Source organism: Ictalurus punctatus, chromosome 24 (assembly GCF_001660625.3).
Source record: "Ictalurus punctatus breed USDA103 chromosome 24, Coco_2.0, whole genome shotgun sequence".
NCBI lineage: Eukaryota > Metazoa > Chordata > Actinopteri > Siluriformes > Ictaluridae > Ictalurus > Ictalurus punctatus.
Genome location: NC_030439.2, coordinates 12,354,879 through 12,367,827, shown reverse-complemented (window position 1 = coordinate 12,367,827; position 12,949 = coordinate 12,354,879). Strand labels below are relative to the sequence as shown.

At 41.0% G+C, this 12,949-nt stretch overlaps 1 protein-coding gene across 10 annotated transcripts in view; it reads right to left on the bottom strand.

Moving 5' to 3' along the window:
• The window catches only part of macf1a (microtubule actin crosslinking factor 1a), a 196,470-nt gene that overhangs the window by 134,777 nt on the left and 48,744 nt on the right, over positions 1–12,949 (bottom strand). The window contains exon 1 of one of the 10 annotated variants that reach the window (XM_053675253.1): positions 11,383–11,753. The exons of the other annotated variants lie outside the window; for them this stretch is intronic. Coding sequence (XP_053531228.1) covers positions 11,383–11,437 — 55 coding nt within the window. The 5' untranslated portion in view covers positions 11,438–11,753. Of the gene's footprint in view, positions 1–11,382; positions 11,754–12,949 lie in introns of those variants that run through there. 10 annotated transcript variants of the gene reach the window in all.

Below are 12,949 nucleotides of genomic sequence, written 5' to 3'. Positions count from 1 at the left end.
CTGGAAACACCCTCATATTCTCCAACCAACCAAACCAACTAGCTAGCTAGCTCAATAACCGCTAATAAACTAGCTCACATGTCACAGATTGACATGAATATTTCAGTTTCAATTCGCACATATTTACTACCAGAAACCAAACCTGTCAATACACACACACACACACACACACACACACACACACACACACACACACACACACACCATACCAACCATTGTTTTAGTCATCGCTAATATTCGCCACCATATCTAGCTAGCTTAGCATGCAGATTCTAGTTTGTAGCTACGGTGAAGTGGCGTTAACGGTTTACGCTGTTAAAGTTGTGTATATATCAATAACTGAGCTCTAGGGTTGTTGGAGTTAGTCATGATTTATGTAGGACCGTTATCTCACTGGAGGAATCATAAAAATTGCACTATGCTTTTATTTACTCCTGAATTGAATAAGTTATTTCACATCACAGATGTTTCCATAGAAAGTCCAAAAGACACAATAAGGAGTGAATTTATACAAATGAACCAGTTCAGAAGTTTACATACGCATGATTAATACTGTGTGTCGTTACCTGGATGATCAACGACATGATGTTTTTATGTTTCGTGATAGTTGTTCATGAGTCCCTTGTTTGCCCTGAGCAGTTAAACTCCCCACTGTTCTTCAGAAAAATCCTCTTCTTAAACATTTATTGATTCTCAAGAAGGCAACACGAGACATTAAGAATTCTGAACAGGATGATCGGTGTAAATTATTATTTTGTCTTCTGGGAAACATGTAAATATCGTATTTAGCTTCTGAAGGACGGTACTGAACAAATAAACAAAATAACAATTTACACCGATCATCCTGTTCAAAAGTTTACACCCTCCTGGCTCTTAATGTATCTTGTTGCCTTCTTGAGCATCAGTGAATGTTTGCACTTTTTGTAATAGTGTACGAGTGCCTCGGTGTGAAGATAGATCTCGGTATCAAACAGCTGATGTTGGAAAGGGGTCAGAACTGGAAAAGCAATGAATGTGCAGGACCTGGAGGATTTTTCTGAAGAACAGTGGAAAGTATAACTGTTCAGGACAAATAAGGGACGCTGAACATAAACAACTATCACAAAACAAAGACATCATGCCGTGGATCATCCAGGTAACGACAAACAGTATTAAGAATGAAGAGTGTGTAAACTTCTGAACCGGTTCCTTTGTGCAAATTCAGTTATTATTGCATCTTGTGCACTATATGGAAACACCTGTTATGTGAAATAGCTTATTCAGGGCATTATTACATACAATAAAATTTTTTTAAAAAAAATGTTATTATAATCCCTCTTATTATTAAAATATAAATAAATAAATAAATAAATAAATAAATAAATAAATAACATTTTGCGGATACACAATAAATACACTAGCAGCCGGTACAGTTTAGAGCTTTTTTAAATTATCATTTATTTATTTTTTACAGAAATGTACCAAATTTCATAATCCGAATCCAAGAGGTTTTAATCGAACACAAAAAGAATGAGCTTTTGGAGTGTAGGGATCTTTTAAACTGCTTAAAAATAAATAAATAAATAAAAAAAAGTGAGGAAATCCCTGTTGGAACAGTCCTAATGCCAATCCCAGATTCCCCCTACAAAAACTTCAGTCGTTAACTTTAACAACTGTATAGACTGAGACAGTTGTAAAGATTGATCGGACCACAATGGTGAGAAAGTTTGTGTGTTAGAGAGCAGACACCGGCACGACAGATCCATCACAGGTGACCGCTTCAACTCTGGTGTTTGGACTCGGTTCAAAACGCAGGGTGATTTAAAAGGAGAGATTTATCGAAGCCCTTTGCTAATGCCGTAACTCTCTGAGGAAGGAACGAGGCTTTCACTGTGATGGCACAGAAAGTCACTGTATACGACAGCAATGAGGGAGAAAGCAAGATTTACTCTCGCACCTCCGCTTAGAAGGAGTGTCTCTTTTCCCTCGCTTTCAGCTTCAGAGATGAATGACGAAAGATTTCCTCGATCACAGATAAAAGTGGGCGGAGTGGAAGGGGTCATGAGAGAGACAAATGTAGGAGCAGGTCAGAGGCTGGGAAAGGATGAGTAGAGAAAAGAAAGAAAGCAGAAAGAAGAGGTGGAACGAGCAGAGGCTACACAAACACAGGATCAGACAGAAAGTCGGCTCGCTGATCGTCGGTGCTACCATTTTCCTTCAGCTGTCGTCATCACCAGGGCAACCGATCAATTAGACCCTGACCTCAGCCTCTTGACCTCAAACTCCCAAAAGCCATTTTTCAAATCAGCACTAAGCCTGGATCATCATTTGGACTTTCCACACAGCAGATCCAATCTAAATCCAATTCATTGCTTAAAAAGTAATGTAAGAAATAGAAAGTGTCTAATGAAATTACAAGTGATCAAAACTGATTTTTATTTATTTTTAACTATAGTTGGATTCGCTCATGAATCTACTATGGTTGTTATGGTAACTATGTAAGCATGCACACTCTAAAGCTATGTCCATAATAATCCGGACAAATCTGTAAGCGCGTCCTTTTCTCTACGCTTCGACGGCGTTTACGTCCAGCGAAAACAAAGCTTTACGAAAGCTCTCCCCAACGTGGATAAATGTGAAAATGCCGTTTTTGCGTTGTAGTGTGGACAGAGAAAATGGAGATATTCAAATACAATGATGAATTTTTAATCATGTGACCCATTCAACTCAAAGCAAACAAGATGGTGGATATTGTACTGCAGTTGTTGCGCCTGCTGTCCAGTTTGATCGTTTTTTGTTAAAGATTAATGTCACTTTGTACAACCTTCTGATTGCATTTTTAAATAAACGCCTGACGGAAATAACGCAGGCTTCTTATGTTTTTATACACGCGAAGTATCGGGATGTGAGCGTTTTCACAGGTGTTTCAGTGTGGATGAGTGATTTTTGGAAAACGTTTGAAGACAACAAACCAGTTTTCGGATCTATCCGGATTAACGTGGACGTAGCCTACATAGTGCCTCCCTACTGGTTTTTGTCTAGGTTGTTGTTCTTGTTGTAAACTTCTGACATTTCGGAGCTTTCACAGTTGCATGTAGACCATTTAAATAACATCCTGCTGCATGTTCCCTCTTGGAGCAGTTAGTTTAGGCAGGTGAGAACACAAGAATCGTACTCGGGTGAGAACCAACACCGCTCTGAGCGCGTCTGAACAAGGTCATCTGAGTCAAGCAAAATCTACTATGGTTTAAACTGCAGTGAGAAAGCGATTCAGTTCTGAATCGAACCAACTGCACGACATGAACCAGATATGGCATGTATATTGCGTTTCATGCAAAATTTTGTGTAGACACGAGCTGCTAAACTAAGCCCAGAGGAGCAAATGGCACCAAAGGACAGAGCTGTGGAGCTGCAGAAATATTTGCGACATTTGGACCAACAAACAAAAACAGAAAACAAAAGCTGGATGCATACAACAAAGTTTTAAACTAGTTATGGATCATCATTTAGCACCAGTGTTCTCCAAGCCTGGATGATGATTATGGTTTCTACACACTATTGGCAGAGGTTTTTTGGCCTTACTTCATTTCTGTATATCTGACCAATAAATGAATTCATTTTACAAGGACATTTTCAGCCCTACAGGCCTCTCAGCCAAGGTTGTTATCATTGTTGATGTTGTCCATTGAATCATGTGTCGTGTGAAACCAAACCACAAACCAACCAGAAGAATAAATTTCATTATTATTCAGACTCAGCAAACTGACTAACAGGTGTGGGAACGCCTTAAAACCACAACATACCAAATAAATAAATAAATACATTTTTAAAAACTGAGTCATATGTCCAGAACTCGCGTTGGGCAGATTTTAAACAATGTAGAACCCGCCTGCAACAACTGGCTGGATTATATTCGTAGTGCAAAAAGTCTTCCCTGCTCATTATATCTGCCAAAAAACATTGTCTATATAAAACCAAGTCTTACTTTGCAAAAGTAAAGGGCAATGTCTCAGTACTGTTTACTGCTTTACTCATGATACAGGCTTAAAGTCCAGCTGTTCAAAGTAAATAATGAATGTAGGTCAGACAAAGGAGATGACTCTGATGTTCAATATAGCACGTGAGCCGAGACGTCTTATTCACGTCTTCTTAGACATAATGTGAAATTACCACTGGAACGACTCGCATCAGGCGCTAGAACTTGAAGATGAAACCCTCTAACATGCTCTGGTGCTCTCACAGCTCTCGAAAAGTTAACAAGCCACATTTTAACAATCCTGCAACGGTCAGTTGCAGTGCTAATGAGTGCTCCTGACCCAGGTTCGTTAAGGAGCACTAATCCGTTTTTAATAAGCCACTCCAGGTCTGAGTTAGGTGTGGCTCAGGAGCACTCGGCCCGGGAAGACTTCGGCTTGTTTGAAGTGAGTTCATATGGAAGGTAGGAAAGCTAACTATGGAGGACGTGAGAGAGCAAACTGGAGAGGTGAAAGGAAGTACCGAAAGAGTTTTAGTGTCGTGCTCCATCAGCGTCGAAATGAAATCATGGCGTTTACAAAGAAAAAGAAATGGCCACGCAGGAGTGTGGGAACTGGGGATATAAAAGTGGACTTAAGAAAAGGAAAGAGAAGAGATTCTGAAAGCCTGGGGGCTATGAGGGGAAAGTAGGGGAGAGGAACAAGGGGCCCACAAACCGTAGGACCAACCGCCAACCACAACAAATATACAGTCACTCACTCTCACACACACACAGGTCACCAGTCAGCTGTACTATAAAGGAATGATGTAAGCACTTTCACTTTTGCTAACCCTTTCTGTACAACCTGCATTGAAACATGCCTAGTCCATGTTCGTGTTACTTTACACCATTTTTTAGCTGATTTTTCCTCACAGCTTCTGTACAGTTCACGCCAGCTCACAAACTGTGCAGCCCAGAGGCCGGGGAACAAACAGGAAGTGACAGGCCATCTCTCCCACCACCACCACTGTCTCACTCTCATTCTCCCTCTCACACACACACACACACACACACACGAAAATATAATTCCTGAACGGAACCCTGAAGAACATGCACAGAAACTCCACACAGACAGAAACCCAGGCTCCCTGAAGCTGTGAGGCATCGCCCAGCTGCCTAGTTTATAGTATTATAGTAGAATATTTCATTTAGAAGATTATATTTTTAGCCTGGATAGCTCACCACCATTCTGGTTCATATGGGGTTTTTATACTGTATAATTAGGGGTCGTTTTTCTATCAGGTTAATACTGATGGTACCCCCATTGTTTGACCCTAACATCTCCATATAACTTTTTATTGATTTATTTATTTATTTTTACAACTGATAGAAAATGTAAACGTGCTTTCACTTTTTATTCGAGTCTGATTACGAAATGGATGAAGGTTTCATTTCGACTGTTTATATTTACTCCCAGTTCCCATTTGCTTGATACAGTTTCAGTGGTAAATACTCCTTAATGATCCGTAATCGATATGTAATGCATTTCAGGGGTATATCATTAACTAAAGCAATTACAGTATCCAAGAGATCGTTCAGGTCAGCAATGTTTCACATCGAACTGGAGCTTGAACCTTACATCTTAAAAATAGTACTATGTCATTTAAACCCAGAAGCTCCAAGAGTAATGACCGTGCAAAAAAAAAAAAAAAACACAACAGACAGAAGGTTAAAACTAGAAGTCTCCAGGATAAGGAGCAAGTGTTCGCATGACTGAACGATGAGATGAAAGTGAGTCATGGCAGTGTCTCGAGTCAGCAGAGAGAGAACAGACTTTCACGATGTTCGGCGAAGCTCCGGGGGCCAAGCACCGAGTTCTTACTCACACCCACACACACATAAAATACACTGCCAGAGCTAGAACAATACATCGCTCCACCATAATTACACCATAACGGCTCTCTGTCATTAGTGAGATAGCGCCCTGTCAAGCCGGCAGCCGAGCGGCTTTTAGGCCGGGCTTAGAAAAGATCATGAAACCGAGCTGCACAGTATCAGCATAGATGTATAATAGAAGAGGTATAATAGAAGAGGTATACTAGAAGAGGTATACAAGACTCAGTCACCTGCCTAACAACTCAAATATCTTCAAGCATTTGTTTACACAGAAGCCAGTATGGTTTATTTATTAAATCTGACTTGTAGAACGTTTATATTGCCAGTTACCAACAAACAAATCTGAATCGTTTGTTCAGACTGTAGAAAGAAATATATCAAATCAAGCTGCCCGCTTGATTAGAGCCTTTTACATGGCAAATGAATGGGAATCAATTAGGAAGAGTTCTTTGAGTGTACACAAGCCAGGATTGAATTCCTAGGAAGACTGACACGACAACCTACTGTGATGGGACCTAGTGCAATTCCTGGGAAGTTATCCGAAGGGCTCGTGTGTGAACAGAAGAGACAGATTTCCAAAGACCAGGACCATATCTTGATGGCTATTTATATTACAACATGCTTTAAAACAATAGCACAGTAAATAGGCAGCAGGAGAAAAGGCCTAACGTGAACAAGGAAGAAGAAGAACAGAACGTCAGGAAATTGGAGAAACGGACAAAATTCTCTGTCTGATGCATCAGGCCAGGATGCAGGATGGATCATTTATGACTGAATCACAAGCATATACCAAGAGCACTGGGGAAGTGCTCAGACAGGTGGATTGTCTACTCTGGATTGCCCCCAGGTGTGAATGAGGGTGTGCATGGTGGACTGGCATCCCATCTGGGGTGAAATCTCCCATCTTGTGCTCAGTGTTACCGGGATGTGCTCCAGATCCATCCTGGATGGAGTGGTTACAGAAGATGAACGAATGAAAGGTGGAATTTACATCATATCCAGGGGAATTAGTGGTTAGCACGTTTGCCTCACACCTCCAAGGTTGGGGGTTCAATTCTCGCCTCCGAAAAGTTCGCATGTTCTCCCTGTGCTTTGGGATAATCTCTAAATCACTGATCATGTGCGTGTGTGTGTGTGCGACTGTGCCCTGGATGAGCTGGCACCCCTTCCACCTTGTGCCTCAACTCCCTTGGGATAGACGCCAGATTCCCTCAAGGTCCTGTGTAAGATAAGCGGTATGGAAAATGGATGGGTTTACGTCATATCCTGTGTAACAACATCAGTCGTATGCCAAGTGAACGCATGTACCCTGTTAAAATACTGTTCAAATACTGCAAGAATAAATAACAATAAAAAGGTATGCTGATGTGTGAAAACCGATTATCCAGATGAAGTTAACTCTCCTCTGCTCTGCAGTAGCAGTGACTGGATCAGGGTGGGGCATGCCCGGAGTGAATGCCACATCATGACGCCATCAGCTTGGTTTCCGTATCCAAATGAACTCGGCCTAAACTCTGTGCTCAGTTCATCACTGAATCCATCCCTAGGGAGCGCAACAGAGCTGTCAGATTATTTTTGCCTTGTTTGTGTCTCTCCTCAGAAGCAGCCACACCCTGCTGGCACTGTCGTGATACGCTGGCCTCGGCTCTTATCTCCAACACTACACATGTGCTGTCGCTACACTGTCACACGGAGCTTCGGTGTGTCCGTCTTACTCTCTGGACTCCTACTGCTGCCGCTACACGCATCTGTTTGCCCCTGCTACCTTATCCTTATCACTTCATCAAACGTCACACCAGCCTAAGACTCGGAACAGCCCAGAGCCAGAGGCAATGCACTTCAAATGTGACCGACTGCCAAGGGCACGTGCTGTTTAATCTTTTAACATACCGGTTATGTAGTGTTTTTGATTAGGTTTCACAATACTCTATACGCTCTTAGTTTATGAAAAGCATATCGATGAAGTCCATGAAGGGCAATGACCCAGCTCCAGGCAAAGCCTAGACAGACAGTCTTGTCCATTTGGATTGTTAAATAAAAAAAGCGCAAGCACAATGTGAATAAAAGAGCGGGAGCACATAGTGTGTATGAAGAATGGTGATGAGCAGTGTGATGCGCTCCAGCAGCTGTTTAACGGCAGAAAGTTGCAACTGCAGTACAAACTACAGCACAGTCAAATCTCCTGCAACATCAAATTCCACGTCTAATTTAAGAACGAAGCTGTAGTTGCGTCTTTGTAAAAGTATGCCGCCTGTTTCAGAGCTACTGCAACTGGCCTTGCAAAACCAAAGGCCAAGGCAGCAAAGAATTGTGAGATTGTGAGGAATGTGTGTGTGAAGAATGGAAAACATTTGCGTATGTGCATCTCTTGCAAGTCAGGTTATAGAAGGAGAATGGGTTGTGTTTTCATGTCACAGTTCTTTATGTCAAGCTTAAACTCAAACATCTCCACCTGCCATCTGTCTTCCTACACCAGGCAGGTGGATCCAGCTGTAATTTCATCCTCACCTGCTCAAAGTTTGCTACACCGCATGTCTTCCCCTCAAACACCACTGCTGTGTTCGAATGATGAAACGTACGCAAAGTGCTTCAGAAGAGAGAAGCACCTGCGGCAGCCATTTGTAGTGATGAACAGCATTTACTTCAAAGGGCTTTAAAAATGGTCATTTTGACACTTTGCTCCTGAGATTCTTGGTGCTGGCTTTATTCTGAATGAAGAAGTGACTGTGGCATCAGTGAAGCTGACCAAAAATGTAGAAAATCTAAGCAGGAAGCCTTGTATACAGTAACTAGATGAAATAAATCAGCTGAAAGTATTTCTGTGCCAAATAAGCTCTTTGATGTGGGGTTCATATTTATTTTTTTTTTATCGCTACGTCATTCGTATTTGTTTGCCTTTGGACATCCACAATATGAGGATGGAACAGCAGCATCGAAATGAACCTGGTTGTGTTGGGAAGCTTTTATTAGTCCAGTGGCTTAGTGGTTTACACATTTACCTCACACCACTGGTTTTGGAGGTTGGGCTGATTGGCCTTTCCAAATTGTCCGTAGTGTGTGAATGGGTATGCGATTGTGCCCTGTGATTGTTTGTCCAGGGTGTCCCCTGCCATGTTCCCAGAGTTTCCTGGGATATGCTCGAGGCTCCCCCCCACAACCCTGTGTAGGATAAGCGTTAGGGAAAATTCACTGATGCATGGAATTGTTTACATAAGTAAGTGTCAGTGAAAGGATGACAATAAAACACTGGCTTTGGTGTTTCTTTACATTCCAAATGGCTGCGTATTTTAACTATGCTGTTCTTGTTGAAGGTTATCTTTCTGTACGGTGACCTTGAGTGTTAAGAACGGCACCAAGAAATGAAATGTATTAATTATTATTATATGCATGTGATGATCAAGTGTCCACACACTTTTGGCCATACAGTGTTTAACAAACTAACAGAGATACAAATCTTGAGCATGTTTTACCAAAATACCACAAACCTGACACACCTACCTCAAACCTAATCTTATTCAACTTTAAACTCCTACGGTGTGACTTTCCTGAGAAAGCCGCTTTAGCCTGGACAATAGGCTTAGTGTGTGGATATTGGAGACGTATTAAAACCCCCCTCCCCTCCTTTCTTATCCATATGGTCAGCACACACACGCCTGCCTGGTGCCATCCACAATCCACTATCCAAATGTCTGTCCCATGATCCAGGATTGAATTACAACACCAAAACAAATGCCACACCATTTCATTTAAGATGTTAGAAGCAGAATGTAGGCAGATAGCAAAACAAATGAAATTAGACTAAAGTTTGAAACAGAAGACTGCACACGAGAGAAAAACGCACAGCCCTCGAAGGGCAGAAAGAGAAAGGAGAGGCTACACCCCTTAAACAAATCATAGCCATTCACCTCAGTCATAGCACTGGTACACCCTACACACACACACACACACACACACACACACACACTACACACACACACCCTACACACACACACACACCATCACTTAGTCTTGCCTTTGGGCAGGATTATATGATAAACATGTATATAAACTCATGAACCTTGTCAAACATTTTCATTATTCCTTCATGCTTAATTAACAAACAATAGTGAGGATGCATTAGCATGACACCACGCAGTAAAAACATGCCCAGGAGAAAAGGTTTTCCCCCAGACACTCGGCACCTTGACTGAGACTTAATGTATGTGAGGACCTGCAGGGAGGAATTTACAGAAACACAGCTGACTACGGCCTAGGTCTGCTACAACAACAGGTGCCAGCTGCCCCAAAGCAGCATCGACACCCCACACAGTGAGTTACAGTAATGCAGAACTCTCTAAAGAGACCACGGTTACGAAGCTATGATTTACTGATTTTTTAAAAATCTAATCCTGACATTCACTGAGTGCCGATCGAACATGTACCAAACACTGGATTCAAGCAAATTCATCTGAACCAGCACTATGAACTGAAGTGCTGGAATCTCCAGACACTTCACACGGATTAAATTCAGTCAAAATGTGAAAGTAAATTGGTCTCTATGCATCTTAATGCACATCAAGTTGTGATTTCTATCTCCTATTCCTTTTGATTTTAAACAACTATACTATACTGTACAATACTGTACTATACTCCTCTTGCATGCATCTCAACCACAAGTTAATTACGGTATAAAATCCTGTTAGCCCCCGAGCGAAAAGGGAGAAAATTGCATTTAAAGCATCCACTCCTGCAGTGGCACAGAAACATCACCACAGACATTTTGAAAGCCAGTATCTTCGCTAGCAAGGATTTAGACATCTTTAAGCAGACCACTGCATTTAACCAGCTCTTTACCCGACACACCTTCTCTATCTTCCAGCAAAGGTTAAGTTAAAAAGGTAAATAAACCCTTCTACACTTCCAAAATTAAAAAACAAATATTTTTGGTGAACTATATTAAGGTTTTCGTACCACTTATTTTCCATTAGGGTCAACATGTTTAAAAATTTTACTTAAACTGGAACTTTTTTTTTTTTTTAACCTCACCATGAAACTCATTATGAAATAAACTCATTATTCCTCTACTGAAAATGAAAAGTAAGTAAATAAATAAATAAATAAATAAATGACATTTTGGTACATCTGCTATAACCTCCATCCATTCCATTATGACCAACACCCTAGTGTTAGGAGTGTCCTCGGGTATGAGGAGAGGTTTTGTGTATCTTTACTGTTCCCCAAAAACAGAGATGTATTCAAGTCAATACGACTCATGGACAACAATTTTAGGCCAAAACAAACTGTCTAGTTTGGTTATTTACCCGAATTCAGCTACGGTGATATCTAACAGGTAAAAGATACGAATCACAGATACAAACTACGTCCAGTTGCATGCACACAAACACAATACACTGTACAGTTATGTGAAGAGAGAACTGAGATGCATCTAAATCTACTCTTTTACCCATCTCTAATTAATTAACGAGTCTCATAAACCTTGGAGAGAAAAACAAACAAACAAAAAAAACAACAACAAACAAACCGTATGTTAACTATTAAAGAAAAGAACAAACCTTTTTTGACTTCGAGGTCGTGAAGATATTGTCTGTATGATGCTGCAGAGTTCATATCAGCTTAGCCATATAAAAATCACAAGAAATAAAAAAGAAGAGAAAAGAACTACAAACTGTGAGAGGGCTGAAACGGAAGGAAAGCGGTAATGTGAAAGTAAGAAATGATTTTCAGAAAACAAGAAAAAGGCAGAAGCCTCAGTTCGTCTGTAGACTCTACCGAATCCAAGAGGTCAAAGATCCAGGGTCATTATGGAAATCCAGGTGTCTTCCAAGTCAGTTTTCTCTTTTCGGTTGCGTTTTGTGGTGTCAGTTATAGTCTAACCAAAGCCCGCGGATTTGTGTGTGTACCAGTCAGCAGCCTGGTAGCTCTGAGGGAGCAGCGTGCTCTGAGCCGGAACTGTACTTTGACCACAAGGCAGGTGATGTCACTGCTCGAGCTGGAGCATGTGCCTTACTCCCGCCATCAGTCAGACGTATACGAGCATGCGTCTGTGGGTGTGTGTGTGGGGGGGTGGGGTTTATGCACAATACAGAAACTGAATGACTGATAACATACATACATATTCAGTGTGTGTGAAGAAAGAATGGAGGAAGTGTTAGTCAAGGTCAATTAATTTAACACCAACACCCTGTTCTGTCTAACTTTGTGCTGTGTGAGTGAACCATATGTTCATGTGTATATGATAGTTGCTTGGTGCTTCCATACAACATTTCACACCAGAGTACTCGGTGTGAAACCTCTCCTGATTCCACAATATTCAGGACAGAGCAGCGGATTAAAGCAAGATGAGAAATCCTTATTAAACTGCTCTATAAACACTGGAGATATTAACACTACACTACCAGTAAAGACGATAGCAGTGGTGTTCCTATTTATTCACTTATGTTCATATTTTCCTGTCACTACTAGATTACACTTTCCTTTTTATACACTACCTGGGATCCACATCCGCCATTTTTGTCTTGTCTCAAGACAAAGAGAGACTTGTCTCTTGCCTTCTTAGGCTTTATTATTATAATTATCCAAAGATTGCATTTTACTAATTAAAGAATGACACGTACTACCCTCAACCAGTTCATAATTACATTTCGTGTTGTGGAACATCTGCGAAACAAGTTAGCTCCTGTTATAAATTAGGTAACAACAGCTATAAACAATCATTTCCTCACTAGCCTCCTTTTTTCTCTAGCAACTTTTCATTTTACAGAGAAGTCAGAAAGCCTCTGTCCTGAAGATTTTCCCGTGGCGGAAAACATGACCGTTACAAAGTGCTGACGCTGCAGACTCCTTCCGTAAACATGAAATAAACACCTCCTTACAAGAATCAGTGAAAGTTGTTACTATAGAAACGTGTTACAGCAAGTACATTGATATAAACCTGTCAGACCTATGGTCAGAAATGCTTGGAGGTGTAACGGTAGATCACGATTATCCTGAACAAAATGAGCAGGGTTATCAGTATTATCACGGTATTGTTAAACTGTGCTGAAAATGTACAAAAAGTACTGAAACACACTGAAATCATTTAAACAGCTTTTATATTTGACTATAAACTGATGGATGGTT